The sequence below is a fragment of the Anopheles coluzzii genome, chromosome 3, assembly GCF_943734685.1.
Source record: "Anopheles coluzzii chromosome 3, AcolN3, whole genome shotgun sequence".
NCBI lineage: Eukaryota > Metazoa > Arthropoda > Insecta > Diptera > Culicidae > Anopheles > Anopheles coluzzii.
Genome location: NC_064671.1, coordinates 62,712,525 through 62,732,565, shown reverse-complemented (window position 1 = coordinate 62,732,565; position 20,041 = coordinate 62,712,525). Strand labels below are relative to the sequence as shown.

Here is a 20,041-nt window from a genome sequence, read left to right as displayed (position 1 = left end):
TTCATTTATCTCCATTCAAACATCCTTACGGTGATGTAAGATTTTAAAACGATTTACTTCTACCACGATAAAGCATGAGAGTACAGTGAATATTGGGAATACTGCCTGAAATAGAACGGCACTAGAAATGGTAGCAATTGCGCGTACGGATTCAGCTCGCTAGCACCAATAATACGCAATATAATCACAAAAATGGCCATAGTGTGCTGAAGGATCTGAATGGCCCTGCCATGGCACAAGCAGCTCTGCAGCTTACCTACAAAAGCGTTAGTGATCTTCCTTCTTTCTTTTTTGTTTAAAGACGGATTCTTGCAGAACGTGACAGTGGTTCAAAGTGTTCGAAAAGCGATCGAGCGCGTGCTTCTAGCTATATAGGATGACAGTTTGTTTTGCTCCAACACTTGTTCCCCCCATCCCGTGCAGTAAATCCATTTCTCCATCCATTTTAAACACCACCGGTTTGCGCGAAAATTGCGCGCCACTCGTTCGTTACGTCCCATTACAAACATTTGCAACATTGGTGTTGGTGTCGATGCACGATCGCGCTGTTGTTAACCTTCGTTCTTCTACGTTCGCTTGTTACATGTTGGCTTCGGTTCGATTCCGACCTAAGAGCACTTGGCCTCACTATAGCACCGTCGTCGTCTTTACGTTTTTATGCCGACAAAATTAGTCGTCGCTGTCTTGTCGCACTCTTCCCCAAAATCCGTAGCGCTTACGCTCACACATACGCAAAAAAAGCTTGTCCAAAAATTGCTGTATGTGTTTTAAAATCGTTGTATGAAATTGCAGCACGAACTGGCAGGCGTTCAGGGCTGCCCTTCTGTCGCGATATCATCAATAGCAATGCTATGTTACTGGTTGGCTTCCTACGACTAAATGTTAATGAGATGTTACTGAATACTTGATAATTGTTAGCTCTTTTCTGTGGGTGTGTTTGTGTGTGTATGTATTTCGCCTGCAACTTACCACTCTAAAAGTCTAGTTTTCTATCATGCTCCTACACTGAGTCACGTGGCGTACAATTGTGAGAGTGTTAGGGGCGCCAATTTGTTGGGCATTTTCTTCATCATTCTATGACGGTCCTAGCCGGTGAGTTAAGTTTTGGTACTGATGGAACGGTAGTCCATGCCAAGCCACGAGCTGTTCCTGGGAGAATATAAGTATTCTCCGTTCTACATTTATTATCCACGCGATGCAAAACTGTGTGTGTTTTTGTTTTCTTATTTTCTTATTTTTAATTTTACAACGACGCAGATGCATTTACACACACACACAATTTGGAAAGAAATACTTAATGTCCTTTCCTCCTTTCTAATTGCAATCTTATTGCCTTCCGTTGCAAACCGATTTAGAACATACTTCAATCACCCTGTTTGGCTAGCTTCCGATGAGTGTTATCATCTCTTAATGTTTTCTAGAAAACTTGCATGTGTGTATGTGCGGTATGTTGCACTGTTGACATTGACTGGAAAGGACTTTGATATTTGGCGAAGGGTGCGCACACCGTTTACACCGTAATTATGGTTCGATCATCTACGAGAAGCTAATGATGTGGAAAAAGTGTTATTTAATACCTGTAAGCTCATTACTACTGTTGGTGGTCTGTAGATTGGGCAACGTGAACGAAAGCAGTCATAGTTAACGCTTGAAATTAGAAGAAAATAAGTAGCAACCACTACGACGACACACACGGACCGTTCGAAAATGTTAACTGTTGTTGCTAAAAGAAAATAATGATAACAAATAAAGAAGCTTGTTTAGCAATCAAGTATATCGGGTAAACACTAATCAGTGTACGAAGGCTTAATGCGCGTTGTTTCCAAATCGCAACCTTTGATACCGATTCGTGGTGGTGTGTATCCTGTATAGGTATCGAGCTTTGAATTGTGTGTGTTGCGCAAAAAAAAGCCAGACGAAGACATCAAACCAATGACATGATCCGGAGGGTAGTGTTCGGCATGTTCCTGCAAATGACTCATGATGAGGTAATAGCCTACCCGGATTAGTAATTCAATTTCATAAGGGTCAACACCACCGCCGCCAGACCGGCTAACAGCCAGCTGTTGCCTAACGGAGCCATCGAAGCCATGCTGTGGCCATCGTCCGTTTTGGCTGGAGGACCGCCGGCTGTGGGAGCAGCCATGGTCGTGGTCGACACCGTACTCGTCCCCAGTTCAGCACTGCCGGCACCCGTACGCACGGCCGTATTTTCCGCGGGTGACTCGCTCGTTGCCAAGCTAACCGGGGGAGTCCGTGGAGTAACTGGGCCGGCATATCTCTGGGTCATGCTGTCTGCCATGCAGCACAAACCCTGCTCCTTGTCAAAACCCAACAGGCAGCGAACGTTCGGGTTGGCGACGGGCGTCTCGATGCCCTCCTTCTTGAAGTGCTTCAGCATCAGGGTCAGCAGTTTGCACGGGAATTCGTTGCCCTCGAGGTAGATCTGCTTCAGCTGGGGATTGTTTTTCGTCAGCTGCAGCACATCTAGCTCCCGTAGCTGATTGTAGGCGAGTCGCAAGATCTGCAGTGACTTGAACGGTGCAAACACCTTCACGCTCAAGTACGAGGGTGGCAGGTTGTTGCTGGACAGGTCAAGCAGTTCCAGCGCGGGCAGTGAGACTTCCTGCTCGTTCTCGAGATGATGCGCTCCGACGTCGGAGAGTAGCAGATGGCGCAGCCCGTCCATACCCTTGAACCGGCCCAGCTCGATCGTGTCATCGATCGGCAGCTCCCTGTTGCCGCTCAGGCTCAGTATCTCCAGCTTGGCCAGTCGTGTCAGGTTGGAAATATCGTGCAGCCGGTTCGAGTCGAGTATTAGCTCGAGCATGGTCGTGGTGTCGCGCGTCTGGTGCACAATCACCTGCGAGATCTGGTTGTCCGAAGCGTACAATCGCTCCAGCTTCGCCGGTATGACCACGGAGCTGAGATTTGCGTTCGGTACACTCAGCGACCGGAGGTTCGGAAATGCATTCAGCAGCTCGGCCGGGATGCGGTCGAGCGTGCTGTCCTCGAACGCCACATGTTGTACCTTGGCGTTCGGTGCCTTAAACGTGATGCCGGTCATACTGGTGGTATATACGACATTGCGGAACATGCACACACTTTCGTCCTCGCGTTTCTCTATCGCACATTCGTACGTTTGGTCGGCGGCAGTAGATGAAACTAGCAGCAGTGCGGTACCGAACAGCAATGCAACCAGTTGGCTGAAAGGATTGTACCAATGGGATAACTATTAACAAACTATTGAGATGCAGTGAATGCTTTAAAAACCCGTATAAACCATGGTCTGGACAGTGTTCTCGGCCGCATACACTGCCACAACACAGTGCAGCGTGTTTATTCCGCTCCACTGTCGGTAAAATAAACATGCCGCACACATGTATGCCGGCACATACGGCACGAAACCAATCGAACCGATCGCGCCCCAAACTGTAAATTATACTCGTTTGACCGGGTCAAGTGTGCATTTTTGACTAACGTAGGTATGCTTTAAAAACGGTCGCACAAAAAAAGACTATAAAATGGGTTGGCCGAGATTGGCAATCATTTGTACTAAGATTCTGTCCGCGTTGGGTGCAACCGTTAGCGAGTTTAGTGCAGCAGGAACGGAGAAGGAAAATATATATCCCATTACACAAGCGCTAGAGGCATGAGAATTGTAAATGTAAAGATGATGAACGAATATCGTTTGAAATAGTAAACACATAATTATCACCTCAAGGCGGTTGAAAGCGAATCGTTTGGATGCAATGATGTCGATTCCAACGATTCGCTGTCGTAGAAAATGCCATGGAGAACTGCAATAAAGAGTTGGCCCAAATTGGCTAGTTTGAAAATATGATTCATTCATTAACACAAATCTTAATCGTTATTGATTAAAAATGCATAGAACGCGCAATGCTTTTCGTGTTCGGTTGCCCGTTAGAAAGACAAAGCTCTCTTTAATAGAATTTGTGAAAAAAACCCATTCCACTCCTACATTTCAATTACTTAACATGAACCGGAAGTCAAAAAAGAAAGAAAGCAAAACGCATACATAATAAAGCGGCACGAAATCGCCTTATTGCGTTTTCTTTCTGGTTTTATTTTGCTTGTTTAACAGCAAAACTTCAATGGCTACTGTGTTGCATTTTTCCCCTTGAAGAGGAAAACTCAACACAGACAAAAAAATGGAAAAATCTTCAACGCACTCATCGCTTGCGTTCTCTCCGACACGTTGACAAGCAACACGGTACGAAGACGTCCTATAGACGTCGGCGCGGCTTTCAAAAACCAAAACACACCAAAACGTGACAGCCGAGTGTTGGTCGTTTTGGGTGAGGGAAAATCTGTCTAAGCACGCCCGGTTGTACGCAAGCGTGGAAATTCTTTCGCTTTTCTTCCCGACGATAGCCGGCTGCCGGGACAATGGTAATAGTATGTGTGTTGGCATATTCTTTGCAAATTAGCACCGAACCGCAAATTGATAGCTTCAACCGTCTCGTCAGCATACAATCGACTGCATACCACCACCACCACCACCCTGTCAAGTGTGCCCGTCTAGGGAGTGCAGTAGCACCGATAACACCAGTATAGAACGTTCTACTTTTTGTAAAAACACTTGCACAAATCGCTATCACATTTGTTAAAACATCCACTTCTCCAATGGGGTGATATTTACCAACATGTTTGGGGAATCATTTTTCAGCTCTATTCAAACCGGATGCTTTTGGGGATATCTGAGATCGGGTGCGACACACTTACGCTCTAGTGGACGGTTCACTGTAGATTGAAAAGATGTCTGGTAGAGGATACCAGAACGAACCCTACCCAATCGCACAGTGAGTGGTTCTGAAGAAACAGTGGACTAAAAATAGTCGATTGCAGTTGATCGGGATTTTGATGTGGATAGTGGAGTGCATTGTTGTCTTGGTTTTAGAACATTTAACGGCGATGCGAAAATGCAATGCTTATTTGAAGGGAGATTTAATACAGTGAACTCTCTCTTATTTGAGAGGCGATGGGACTGTCGAATAAGAGGGGTTTTCAAATTACAGAGGTTGAAAGTGATTGAAAGGTCCATACAAACTAGGATGAAACAGAACAGTATGCAGCCTTAACCGTTGCTATGGGAAACTGCGAACAGAATCGCCAATTTGAGCATACATTTTTAAATAACCATGGCAACACCATACTCAAATAAGAGGGACACAGATTTCAGAGGTTTTCCAAATTAGAGGGACAAAAATGTACTGGAAATCAAGGGACTGTGAAAAATGTTCAAATAAGAGAGGTTTCTCAAGTTGGAGAGGTGTCAAATAAGAGAGGGTTCACTGTAATATACAGTATGACCTCAATGGTTGCGAAAAACGACACAGAAATAAAATGGTTCAGAAACCTTTGTGCACCAAATTGAAATGCATCGCAAGGGCTATGGTTCTTAGTTCCATGACAACCATGCTGGTGTTTCCTTCTGTGAAAACTACCTCGTTGGTTGGTTGACTACCCAACTATTGAGGTGCCATTTAGTGAACAACCCGACTAATAAAAAATAATCTGAATCAGTCAGTGAGGTTATAATGTATTTAATTACAACAGGGATGTTCTTTCCCATTATAGATTTTCCAATTAACTTTCATATTTTTTTGAAATTCAAAAAACCAACTACGTAATTCCAGTAATAACGTAATTCCAAAGAAAAGGTTTCAATCTTTAGGCTTAAACTAAGAAAAATCTATCATATGAGCTTTTTATCTCTTCTAAGTTGATTTGAAATTTAAATATTTGTAGCATTTTTTGAAAATGAACCGATTTTGATAAATTTATACGATTTGAAAAGGAAATTTATTCAACCTTATAAAAACATTTGGGTTGTTTTACTTTATTTCAAAGTTTACAAAAACTATGGTCAAAATTGAAAAAAACTTAATGAAAATTTTCAACTTTTTTAATTTTGACTTGATATATATTTGACTTGCATATATATATGCTATCAATCTGTGAAGAAATATTCTGCGAAAGTTTGCGAACGCGAATTTTATTGAAGTTTTTTCATATCAACTTTTTTCTAAAAACAGGCTCATGCGTAACGAAGCGGCGCCATAAGTACCTGGTGTAGCGGATTTCGTGTATTCTAGAAAAGTCGTGTTCTTGATAACCTGATATTTGATTGCAACAAAAAATGTTTCTTTAATTAACTACTTAACACCACTGTACTGTATTTCTGTTCCAATTCTTATCGAACATGTAAGTTTCTTTTGTAGTCTAACTTTTTAATTAAACATAATGAAGCAAACCAATAACACATACCCTTTGGTCAGTGGTAAACAAATACCGGTGTTATTATAAATTTTAAGATAATTTCTTACAGTCTGAAATTTCAGGATATTTTGACATTTTATTTTCAAAATAAAAGAAAAAATGTACAAAATTTATTAAATTGTTCAAAAATCCCTTAAAACGCTAATTTATGTAGCTCCACCTGGTGTTTTGGATGCAAAATTCATATTCTATGTAATATACTATCATGATACTTGACTACAAGCTATAAAAATCAACAATTTATGTATATTAATTTTATCCCTACATTTTTTTCGAAACTACCCACTGTGCTGCGGCATAACGAACGAATCAATAAATTAAATCAACAAATGCAGTCATCGATGCACCAAGGAGTGGTCGTAAAAAAAACAAAATTACAAACATCTTAATTCGTACATTCAATTATTAAAATAGGGAAGACTTCGTTAATTAATCTTAAAAAGTGTACTTTTATTCGGTATACAAATGTATTCCATGTTCATGTTCTAAAACCGTTCGTTCTAGTGCTACAACTACTTGTCACCAGATGGCGCCATAGAAAAATACCCAACAAATAGGGTTGGCCTTCCAATTAGAGATGATAATTGAGTGCCCGTAGAGATTTTAAGCTTTAGGTCACTCTTTGAATATTCACACAAATACATATCATTACAATAATTATATAGTATTATCGGGTTCTACTCACTCACGCTCTGTGCCGATTAGTGACTCACTCGTTAAGCCTGGATTTCAGTTCTGTTGGAATTGAACGTGAAATTTTGGGGATCATTATAGTTAGTCTTTTTTTTTTTTCAAATATATTACACTCAAGTTGGTTATTTAGTTTATGATATTTTTCACTGTGTAATAATTTCCGCACAACAGGTTATGTACCCAGAAGTACTGTCAAACAAGTGTTAAATTCTCGAAAATTTGAATCTTGAAGAAACTTGGCTTTCGAAAGTAGGCCTCATGAAGATTTTAAGGTGGATTATGTAAAAGGCAAATTGTTGGATGAAGGAAGACGTCGAGCTGATGGCGCATATGAAGATAAAGCATTACTATCTGGAGAAAAGTACAACACGAAATTTTGGAAGGACAAGAAACTAATAACCAATAAGAAAAAGCAGTACCATTATTGTGAGAAGAATAAGAAAAGACTGTAGAAAATGGGCTCAAGACAAAATAAGTAAGCTAGATGGTGAAAGTGTCAACGTCGCTAACAAAGACAAATTTCCTATTTGTTCATTGGAGAAGGGTGCATGATGCAGGTGTGTCCGAAGCTGCAAATTGGTTTCCATGGATGGAAACGGCACACGCTAGAAAGTTTCCTTGGACAGGGTGTACCATGTACCATCTCTGACGACAAACCTGTTATCAGTAAGTAAAATAATCGATAATGGATTCGGAGTGCTTTTCGATAGGTTGGGATGTCGTGTCCTGAAAGGGAAGCAAGTATTGCTGATGATTACACTCAAGTTGGTTATTTAGTTTCTGCTCTTTTTCACTGTGTAATAACTCCGCTCAACACGCAACTACCACAGCAAGTCCAGGGATCGGAACAGCTGCCCTCAGCATTAATATAGTGACTAAAACCACCCAACTTCCGAGACATCACCGTCCTGAATGCTGCCTACAAGATCCTGTCCCGAATACTCTTCTGCAGACTTTCGCCTCTTGATACTGATTTCGTCGGCAGCTATCAAGCTGGATTTGTTGGAGGCAAATCGACCACCGATCAAATCTTTATTCTACGGCAGATCCTCCAGAAATGCCGAGAGCACCAGATCCCTACGCACCACCAGTTCATCGACTTCAAGGAGCCCTACGATACCATAGATCGGAATGAGCTGTCGAACACCATGCAGCAGTACGGATTCCCTGGGTAGCTGATACGGCTGTTGAGGGCCACTATGGACGGGGTGCAGTGCAAAGTGAGAGTAACGAACATGCTTTCGGAATCATTCGAATCTCACCGGGGTCTGAGGCAAGGGGACGGACTCTCCTGTTTGCTGTTCAACATCGCCCTGGAAGGTGTCATGCGAAGGGCGGGCTTTGACATCCGGGGCACGATTTTCACCCGATCTCTACGATTCCTTGGCTTCGCTGATGACATCGACATTATCGGACATACAACTGCGGCGGTTTGCGAAGCGTACACCCGACTGAAACGCGAGGCCGAGAGGATTGGATTGAGGATCAATGCGACGAAGACAAAGTACCTGCTTCTCGGGGGCTCTGTACGTGATAGAGCCCGACTCGGAAGCAGACTATCAGTTGATGGCGACGATCTCGAGGTGGTAGAGGAGTTCTGCTACCTTGGTACGATCGTAACTTCGGACAACAACGTAAGCAGCGAAATCCGAAGGCGCATAACAGGTTGGCTGATAAGTCCCCGGTCTAACAAAGAAAAACACATTTTTTTGTCAAAATTCGTTTTCATTATTCAACATAGTTCCCTTCAAGAGCGATACAACGATTATAATGACCTTCCAATTTTTTGATACCATTTTGGTAGTACTCCTTCGGTTTTGCCTCAAAATAGGCCTCAGTTTCGGCAATCACCTCTTCATTGCAGCCAAATTTTTTCCCTGCGAGCATCCTTTTGAGGTCTGAGAAGACCGAAAAAGTCGCTGGGGGCCAGATCTGGAGAATACGGTGGGTGGGGAAGCAATTCGAAGCCCAATTCATGAATTTTTGCCATCGTTCTCAATGACTTGTGGCACGGTGCGTTGTCTTGGTGGAACAACACAACACAAAAGTTGCTTGACAAAAGACGCTCTGTCTCACAAACTAATCGACATACAGACGTCAAATTTTGACACGAATCATTTGAAGGTTGGTACTATATAAAAATAATATACATTTAATACTATCGGCGCCATCTATGTGTCAGACCGGGGACTTATCAGCCAACCTGTTAGTTCAGGGAAGTCGTGCCTACTACAGGCTCCACAAACTCCTGCGATCCAGAAGACTCCAGCAACACACGAAATGCGCCATATATCGTACACTGATTCGTCCGGTAGTCCTCTACGAGTACGAGTCTTGGACTATGCTAACGGAGGACACCAATGCACTCGCCATTTTCGAACGGCGGGTGCTAAGGACTATCTTTGGCAGTGTGTGCGAGCAGGGTGTGTGGAGAAGGAGGATGAACCACGAGCTAGCTGAGCTGTTTGACGGTGCTGATATCCTGACGGTCATCAAAGCCGGAAGGATACGATGGCTGGTGCACGTGATGAGGATGCCAGACTCATGCCCCACCAGGAAGGTGCTCGTCAGCGACCCGTACGGCATGAGGCGTAGAGGAGCACAGCGAGCTCGTTGGTTGGATCAGGAGGAGTCGAAACTTTCGGAGATCGGATGCAGCCGTGGTTGGAGGACTGCAGCCCAGGACCGTGTTTCCTGGACGGATTGGCGACCTGGATATGTCTACTAGACATGAGCAGGCAAAGAAGAAGAAGAAAACCACACCATAAATGCAACATGTAAAGAAAATTACCTATATTTTGTTGAAGCAGGCATGTATTTTAAGTGCTGCATCCAAGATCCATGAAAAAGAACAGGGCTAATTACATAAATTCTATATTCTATGGCTGATTCAATAAAAGGATCTCATTTATCATTCGTCACCGAGTTATAAGCAAAAGATGGTATGCATATTAAACTTGTTTGTATTGATTGGATATTTCATTTTACTCTCAGTGTTTAATTGAAAGCCGGTCTCGTGGTACAGTCGTCAACTCGAACGACTTAACATATAGTAGAATATGAATAAGTAACTTTAATAAGTTATGAAGAAATATAAATAAGTTACTGTTTTACCTCTGAACAAAAGGATATGGGAACAGGAACGAAATATTTCTGAATTACTGAAAATGGAAAAAGTTCAGGTCCCCAAATCAAAAAGATCGAATTATAGCAGTTGGAAGTTCAGTACCGAACTACTGCTAATTCGCGAGGAAGTGCTATGCAAGTAATTCGCAAGGTAGGACAGGCCTGGACGTTGTTGCTGCCGAAGATCAACGAGTATGAGCGACAATCGGGGTGCTGATGGAGACTAACCAGCACGGGCGCATCAAGCCGACAAAAACGGATCGTGAAGCGAGAGACAAGCTGCAACATAATTTCGAGCAGCCGTCGCTCACCGTTAAAGTGTCGTATTTGTGACATCTGATCGCCAAACGATACTGCAAGGGAAACATAGAAAAGTACGTTAACGAAATACATTTTCGAACTTTTCTCTGTGGCAGGATTGAGATTGGATAAAAAACTTCAAATTGCGCTGGTGCAGAGTAGCCTTTAAAATCGTTCAACTCCACCCCAGGCAAGTGTTTTTCGCGAGAAAAGGAGTGAAAATTATACATTCATGGCAAAAAGAACTGGTAAATATGGAAGCTGGATCGTCGACTTAGGAGCGACATACTGACTGGTATTATTGAATCCGTTCGTAGCGGCGGCGTACGTCCCGACACTCATTTTCCTTACGTACTAGATGGTTGCTACAGTTATTCACCGCGGCGTTGTATGACCGAGCTCAAGAAATGTGTTGCCATCCCTAGAATTTCATGTGAGCGCCGTACGTTCCCGCTACGAACGGATTCAATAATACTAGCCACTACATGTGTGCTGATTGATAATCTTTCCTGGGCCTAGACGAAAACAAGACCGAAAAAGTCACGCTGGCAGGCGGGAAAACGACAACTACAAAAGGAAAAGGAACGTGTCTAGTAGATTTATACAATCTGGAAGGTAACGTACAAACTCTTATGCTTTCAGGCACGTTGTATGTACCAGCACTGGATGCAAACCAAAACACCAAGAGTGGAAAGGTGATTTTTGATAACTGTTGAATTATCAAGGGATAGGATGCTGCTGCTGTGGCGTTTGTGTCCGACGGGTTGTACTGCATTAAGAACCCCTATAACGCGATGAAGGTAGACCAACACAAGCATACCAACAATTGCCAGCACACGTGGTATCGGAAGTTGGGTCTTCGTGACAACGATGCTGTTCAGGAGCTGTTTAGGAGAAATTTGGTCATCAGTGGAGAAATCGACGACTGTAGCATTTGGACCGAATGTGAGTGTTGATATGAAGCAAAATGTACAAAAATCCCGTTTCTGAAACAGTCAAAAAGGCAATCGAAGCAACCGTTGGACCAGATCCACGTAGATGTGTGTGAAGTGATGAAAAATGTTAATCCAGGAGGATGTGTACTTCCTGACGGTCATCAACGAACTCGCTATATAACTGTGTATTTTTTGCGTTAAAAATTCGATGCTGAGGAAAAATTAAGGGACTTTGTGATGGAAGTCCAGACCATATTCGGCCGGCCACCGAAGGTTATTTGCTTTGACAACGGAGGTAAGTTGAAGAACATGAATTTGGGGTGATTCTTGAAGCAAGAGGGCATCAGGCAACAGTTTTCGACAGTACATACACCGCAACAGAACGGAAACGCAGAACGAAAAAACCGTTCGTTTTACCAAATGGCGCGATGCATGCTGTTGGATGCAGGGTAACCAACTAAGTTCTGGGCGGAGGCAGTGAATAGTGCAAATTACCTACGAAACTGATTGGCAACAAAAGCGATTGTTACGAACCGAGCTTCTCCGGCAGGCCACGCGAAGGTTTGGCTCTCAGCAAGAGTTGCAGGGTTGTAACGGAGGAGAAACAAACAGCAGCAGAGTGGACAGAGTATTTGATACTTCGCCTACTAACCAGTCCTTCCCGCTAGTTGCTTCTGATCCAAGGTTGGGAAGCCTATGCAGACGGAAGGGGGTGTTTGGCTCGGAAATCCAGGGGCTCTGTCCTATTTCGGATATTTAGAATTAAACCTCTTTACTCCAAGAGCTTCTGCGTTTGAATCCTGCTTTATTTAAAATATGGCCTACTTTTATACTAAATTTATCCTCCTAAGTTTACCCGTATATCCGTTCGGACGGGATAATTCGTGTTTCCAGAAACATCTTATTTTGACTTGGAAGGATAAACAATGGTTACTACGATTAGATTGGTAAAAAAAGAAATTTAGAATCGCGTGCGTAACAGCGATTGATGGTACGCCATATGAAGCCATATGGGGAGAGAATCCAGATGTGAGCCAACTACTGGTATTCGGCACGAATGCCTACGTGTGGATCCCGAAGCAGAATCGATTGAAGTTCGATGCAGCAGCACAAAAGATGACTTTTGCTGGCTACTCATCGCAGCAGAAGGCATTTCAATTTCTGGATCGAACCACCGGGAAGATCGTTAATAGCCGAGCTGCACGATACTTGCCAACTAGCAGTTTGCGAGAAGAAGAGGAAGAAAATGAAAGTATAAAGGCTGAGGGACACTGTCCGTACTCGCTAGTGTAATTTTGATTTTCACTAGCGCATCTAGCGGCGGCTGGTGAAATTTTTTTTTGGTCATCGATAGAATGATCGTGCCGGATCTCAAAATAAGGTATTGGTTGGTATTATTGAATCCGTTCGTAGCGGCGGCGTACGTCCCGACACTCATTTTCCTAACGTACTAGATGGTTGCTACAATTATTCACAGCGGCGTTGTAGGACCGGGCTCAAGAAATGTGTTGCCATCCCTAGAATTTCATGTGAGCGCCGTACGTTCCCGCTACGAACGGATTCTTTTGTGTTTCGGACTGGTGCACAATTGAGGATATTTAAGACACACGCGGCTCTTCTGTATAAACCACTTATATTCTAATATAAATAACATATATTCTACAGGACTGTTGTGTGTGTCGGGTCGCGGCCTATGATCGAGTGCCGACCCTCGGTAGCCCGATCGCTCCCGAAGCCCTTAACGGCCATTCGGACGTCGGATGCTGTCAGTTGCACGACAGCATTAAGTCGCGGTTACACTGCACCGTTTCTGTACACAACATTTCCCTCTCTTAATTCAGCTGGTACAGCTGCAACCTGCGCGACGCCCTTCTATCACGAGAAGAGCGGCGAGGTGGACCATTCATTTGTTCACATACGCAGACTATGCTAGGGGAATGTTGTGCCACGATGGCTAAAACTGGGTTTGCTAAAATGCTAAAAATTGTGACGGCTATTTTGTTCCAGAAACTCTACCCTCAGCCATTAAAACATCCTACCGTAAATTAATACCATTATTTTCCATTCTTGTATCACTTAATTTCTAGCACTTCTTTGAGACATGTACCCTCTCGCCAGGGATCCTTTAACTCATATGCCCGTTTATAAATCATTATTTACGCCTACGCTAAGGTTCTTGCGACCTCATGTGTCTCCCTTTTCTTTGGTACGCTTCGTGACAAATTATCGACGAGGGCTGTTTACGAAGGTAATTGGCGCTATCTATTCGACCTACATAATTGCCATAGCTATATAATCTGCGCAGCATTGTATCACGTTGCATGGGCTTAACCACCTCATTGTAAAGGAATGGAATTGCATTTCCCGTGCCTGCTGCATAATCTATGCCATCACCAGCCTTTATACTAGCTACTAGACATTCGGTCTGTTTTTTATCAAGCCTATCATGCTGTTTTAAATTTCTGCCCTCTCTATAGCAATAACTTTCAATGGGTGTTGACCACAGACCCAACAACTCAAACAGATCCGCACCGAATAGCATAAGATCATGTTTTGCCACTCTTATGGTTACTTCAGCCGTAACATTGCCTAGTGTGGCCTCACATAGAAATTCACCCTCGAGCATAAGACCAGCTCCTGAAGCAGTTCTCGCTGCGACGGAAAGGGGTTTGAGCCGGGGGCTCCCTATTTGTTTCCATGTACGCATGCCTATTATAGAAATATCCGACCCTGAGTCGAGTTGCAGGTGAACTGGCTTGTTGTTGAGACTAACCTCCACGTATTTTCTCCTAGATGCTACGCTCTGCACACTCACAGTTACCACTTGTGCAACATTCCCTTCCTGTTCCTCATATCCGAGGCCATACTCAGGCTTCCTAAATTTCCTTCGATTTTTGTTGCAATGACTCGCTTTGTGGCCTATCCGCCTACACTTAAAACATTCTTTAGTACGATATGGGCAATCACGTTGCCAGTGGTTATCCCCACATGCCCAGCAGGGCTTACTCTGCGTCGTACGCTGATCTAGCTGCGATCTTTTGACTTGTAAGTGTCTTTCCGACTGTACAGCCAACACATTCTCCTGTGCTGGGGACTCGATCATGGCACTATCCTTCTTTAAGTTCACTATCCTGCCGCACTCCGCTGACAACTGCTGCAGCGTAATATCTGCTTTATCTTCTATTCGCGCAAGCAGCCTCGTACGGAAGTCAACATCGTGCTCTGACTTCAACCCGCACACAAACAATAAACACTTAAATTGTTCCTCTGTAAGCTTTCCAAGCTCAAATCCGACGCACGCCTTGTTCAACCTACACGCATATGACATATGGTCTTCATTCTTATTTTTCGCTATTTGCAAGCACTTGAACCTTTTGCTAAGCAACGACTCTCGCGTGTCAAACAACTCGGTCAACCTCTGGACCGTTTCCGCAAATGAAAAATCTCCCGCTTTCCGGGGCAATATAAACGACGTGTACCTGTCGTGCTCAACCGGACCTAACTTCCTCATCAACAGCCTGACTTTCGCGGCTTCATCTATACGCTTCGCATCCTTCCTAAACAGCTCCTCATATCTCGCAAACCACCCACCGAACGTTACACCTCCTTCCTCATCATAACGAAATTCCGTTATATTTCTCGCTAGCGTGTCAATGATCTGCTCGGGGTGTACCGCGGCCGTAGACGCACCTAAGTTATTTAAACGCTGGCATAATAATTCAGTAATCAGCTGCTGCTGCTGTGCCATCTGCTTTTGTAGCTGTTGTAGCGTTTGCATCATCGTATTATCACTTCCACTCAAATACGGACCTGTACTTTGGTGCTGCGGTGCGGGTGCCGACTGCGATGGCGCCGTTGGAGCTGACAGCAATGGCGCCTGACCACCGTGGAACAGTGGCAATGACCCGGATTACGATGGCGGTTGCGCACGTATCTGCAACGGCGCGGCATCTTCACTTCGCTGCATACCACCGAGAATGCGCTGGTCGCCCAAAAGATGCACGTTGGGTTGCAGCATCGCACCGTTCTGCGGAATTAGCCCTCCGCTCGCGCTAGCTAGCCCTAGCGATGAACGACGCATCTCCTCGTCCATGCCACCAGTCTCCTCAGAGGACATCCTTCGCCGCTTGGGTCGCGGAATTTTCACACGAATAAATGAAACGAAACAACAAACAATTAGAACCTCGTCGCCACTTTTGTGTTTCGGACTGGTGCACAATTGAGGATATTTAAGACACACGCGGCTCTTCTGTATAAACCACTTATATTCTAATATAAATAACATATATTCTACAGGACTGTTGTGTGTGTCGGGTCGCGGCCTATGATCGAGTGCCGACCCTCGGTAGCCCGATCGCTCCCGAAGCCCTTAACGGCCATTCGGACGTCGGATGCTGTCAGTTGCACGACAGCATTGAGTCGCGGTTACACTGCACCGTTTCTGTACACAACAGATTCAATAATAGCAGCCATTATTTTCATCATTTTTTGATGCGAAAATGGTTGAAATACTTGCACTACATATTCACCTATCAATCACATAGCTTTTTCAGTCCAATTTAAGTAAAAAAAATACATTTTTTCTGAGGCGGCTCCAAATTGTTTGGCTAAATGCTTCGATCAGCCACCAACAGATGCGATAGTGATAATCGAAAATACACTAGCCAGTACGGACAATGTCCCTCGGCCTTAATGCCGGCGCAAGCATAATCATGATTTTTTTTTCTGGCTGTGAACAGTGCTGCCAAATGCCACTGTTTCAGTCACCAACACTCATGACTGAAACGAAACTCAAATCAGCTCACGTACCCAGCCAAGGCCGAAAATACACGGACCGGAATTTCGCGGCCGCGGAATTCCACTTGCTGAACCCTACCAGCCAAAATCCCACGGAAAAGACGACGCGTCCCAACAACTGTCTATTATCTGACACATATCTTGTTATTAGACAAACTGTCCCAATAACTGCCTAATAACAGTCTAACAAAAATTATTAGGCAATACGTCTAAATAATGTCCGAAACCGTCTAATAACATTTTTTTAAGACGCGAACAATCAAAACCAAAAATCTCGGCCATTTTCAATTCGCTTGATTTGTCGCGTCTCTTTACTGTAGCGGTTTTGGATTAAAGTTTGTAGAAATAAACGTTCTTTGCAAATGGATAATTTACAGCGTGTGGACAACATCAAGTATTCCGAACAAATTAGAAAGACTGGAATGCTCTATAAGCAAAGGGATAAATTGAGGCTAATTGAGAAAGACGCAGCAGATCATGGATCAACGTCAGGTAAACTAGCTAGAGGTTTTTCTGTAAGGTTGTTGTACAAAATTCATTAAATCATAATTGTTTCTAGTTGATGACGCTGGATATTCGAATATATCTCATGCGGATTGCAGCATAGCTGATCAGAGTGATAATATTGTATCCGATGAATCGACTGTATCCATCGAAGATTTTTTGGAAGATGAATCGGAAGAAGAGGTACGTATATGGTTGAATATCGATTTCATTACTTTCAATATTAAAATGAATTTAAAAAAAAATTTGCATAACCTTATAGGTTAGTGGAGACAGTGATGCTGAAGAAGGAGATACCGAACGCTGTTCATCAAGTTTGCCGTTTGCTGATCGTATAAGAGGATGGGCATTGAAAGCAAATCTTTCACACTACAGCCTCAATCAGCTTCTGCAAATTATTAATACGTCAAAGATCGATAAACTACCCAAGGATGCCAGAACGTTGCTTAAAACAAATAGGGAGCGTGCAAGAGTAGATAAAATAGCAGGAGGAAAATATTGGTATAATGGAATACAACAGTGTTTTTCCAACAGTTTTAAGTAAGTTAAAAGATAATATCTCCATATAACTATTATTAAAAATATTTTTATTATTTATATTTTACCTTTAGAAATCAAAGCATTCATTTGGACTCGATATTGATAAACATATCAATCGATGGGCTCCCTCTGTATAAGAGTAGCCCTACTCAATTTTGGCCTATATTGATGAATATACATGAATTGCCAGACATCCCAGTGATGATCGTGGCTATCTTTTGTGGTTCTTCAAAGCCAGGCAATATAGAAGAATTTTTAAATCCTTTTGTTGAAGACATTAACAAAGTCCAAGAAGATGGAATAATGATAAATGGAAAAAAAATAAAAGAAAAAAACTACGAGCAATTATCGCTGATTCTCCGGCTCGTGCGTTTATTAAAGGTAAGTTACAACATCCTTTCCATGATAAATGCTAACTAACTTTTTGTTTTATTGCAGGAGTAGCTTATTTCAATGCCAAGCATGGTTGTTTAAAATGTACATGCCATGGAGAATTTAGTGAGCTATCGAAAACAATGGTGTTTAATGATTTACATGCACCAAAAAGAATTGATAGGCTGTTTCGCAGAAGGAAGTACGGAAAACATCATAAATATGATTCGCCTCTATTACGCATAAAGAATTTAAACATCATAGACGCTATAATAATAGCAGATACTCTACATCTCATTGAATTCGGCGTTTTGCGGAAACTTTTAAATGGTTGGAAAGATCAAACCCTAGGACTAAAAACAAATTGGTCAAATGTAGGTCATATAATATCAGACATGCTTAGGAAAATGAAACTTCCTTCAGAAATTCGAAGGAAAATGAGAGGTATAGATTGTCTTGGACATTGGAAAGCCTCAGAATTTTACACGTTCCTTCGGTACACAAGCATTCCAATATTGAGGAAATTTCTTCCAGCTCATGCTTTCAAACACTTCTTGTTATTGTTTTCCGCAATTACCATATTGAGCAGCAAATATCACTATTCGAAATGGAAATCAGCTAAAACAATGCTAGAAACGTTTGTTTTAGATTTTCAAACAATTTATGGAAAACAATTTGTAACGAGCAATATACATAATTTAATTCATGTTTATGACGATGTACATAATTTTGGCCCTTTAAACACTATATCGACCTATCCTTTCGAAAATTCACTCCAACTTTTAAAGAAAATGCTTAGAGGCCGTAGTAACGATTTAGAACAAGTTATCAATCGAATATCAGAATTGATACAATTTGAGTCATTAGATAAACACGAGAAAACGAATTATCCAAGGCTAGGAAAAAAGAAAAATCAAACTATGTTGCATTTGAGAAAAGACTTCGTCCTATGCAAGGAATTCAAAGACCAGTGGTTTGTAAGTAAGGACCATAGTGTTTATAAATTTTTGGGCGCCATTGAACAGAATTCCGAAATAACCGTTTTTGCACAAAACATGGCTGTTGTAGAAGAAGCGTTTGATTCTCCATGCTCCTCCTTAGATTTACTCATATATGAAGGGAGCATAAAAGATTTAGCAATAGGAACAGTTACGCTTAAAGCAAGTGATGTTATGTGCAAATTAGTAGCAGCAGGAACAGATAACCCAAACACTTTTATCTTCAGCCCACTTCTCCATACTCTTATCGGATAATAGATCCTATGTTGAATTAAGTTAAACTCACTACTTGTTTAATAAGATGTCGCTCTTTACGGATAATAAAAAAAAAAACATTTTCGTAACAATCTATGTGTTTGAAATTCATCTTATTTATTTAAGTTCAAGTAAATTGGAAGATCAAAATTAACGTTGAAAATAATTTCATATTTCATAATTAATAAACATTAGGTTTAAATTCTATGAGACGTACGTTGTACATCCTGTGCTTTTAGCATACTCTATTTCTTCATTATTCTTCCTATCTAATTCACGCATTACGTAGTTTTACAAACGCTTTTGTACTGTATGGCAGCTCGATTTGCGGATTCCTTTTGCTGCCATCCGTTCTTTAGCATGCCTTAGCTTATTTTTAAAAAAATCAGCTACCATCGCATCATCGGCTTCTACTGTTCTAGTACAAGCAATGTGCTTGAATAGGTTAATTACATTTCTATAGGTTCGCATGGCTACTTTTGAAATGTTTACTGTGGAAAGCCCTGTCCAACTGCAACTACACAAAAAACTTTTCTCGAAAATAAAGTCCAAAGCTTGCAACATTCTATTATTTGACAAGGTTTCAGTTACAGCATTGCCCAACCAATCCTGAATTTTTATGCGGTAAGATTCCTCGAGAAGATCCCTGTTGAAATTTACAAGCTGTTCTTCGGACGAGATTTTGACAAAATTTATCGATAAAACTGTTCTACGGGTGGTTTCCGATGGCCGTATGTTATTGGTTAATAAGTTGACTTGAGTTGTTAAAAGCCTTACATCCTCCCTTAAACTGCTAATTTCACTTATCATTATGTTAAACATTTGCCGAATAGCTTCGATGTTGTCGTTTTGTTCTAGATTGAATTCCATTTTGTCACGCTTTTACGCTTTTTCTGTGTCTGTGTTCTCTATTCGTTACAGGAAAGGCACCATCTGGCACAACACCGTACCACGATCAACACTCAGATCTGCACGGGAATTATAAAAAGTAAGTACAGTACAGTTATATGAATCCCTATCAAGCTACACATACCTTTCCACAAGTGTAAATAGTCCAAACTCCCCAGCACGCCTAAGAACGCGGGCACATGCAAGATAGCCATCTATGACCTCATAGCACAGACAAACAATGGCAAATGAAACGCAGCAAGGGGCAGAGGCGAGTTGATAAAATAGGAACGTTCCGCAATCTGGAACGTTCCAGATTTTTTTCAGCTG

At 42.3% G+C, this 20,041-nt stretch overlaps 2 protein-coding genes across 2 annotated transcripts; one reads left to right on the top strand and one right to left on the bottom strand.

Annotated features, from left to right (window-relative positions):
* Nucleotides 1–36: 36 nt before the first annotated feature.
* Nucleotides 37–4,828, bottom strand: LOC120954932 (tsukushi-like). The gene is made up of 2 exons (XM_040375290.2): nucleotides 4,664–4,828; nucleotides 37–3,206 (listed from the first exon to the last, which is right to left on the bottom strand). The coding sequence occupies exons 1-2, from the start codon at nucleotides 4,681–4,683 to the stop codon at nucleotides 2,006–2,008; spliced, it is 1,221 nt and encodes a 406-aa protein (XP_040231224.2). The 5' UTR covers nucleotides 4,684–4,828; the 3' UTR covers nucleotides 37–2,005.
* A 12,735-nt stretch (nucleotides 4,829–17,563) lies between these two features.
* Nucleotides 17,564–18,876, top strand: LOC125907398 (uncharacterized). The gene has a single exon (XM_049609304.1). It carries the CDS (start codon nucleotides 17,714–17,716, stop codon nucleotides 18,821–18,823), a length of 1,110 nt encoding a protein of 369 aa, XP_049465261.1. The 5' UTR covers nucleotides 17,564–17,713; the 3' UTR covers nucleotides 18,824–18,876.
* The last annotated feature ends 1,165 nt before the right edge of the window (nucleotides 18,877–20,041 follow it).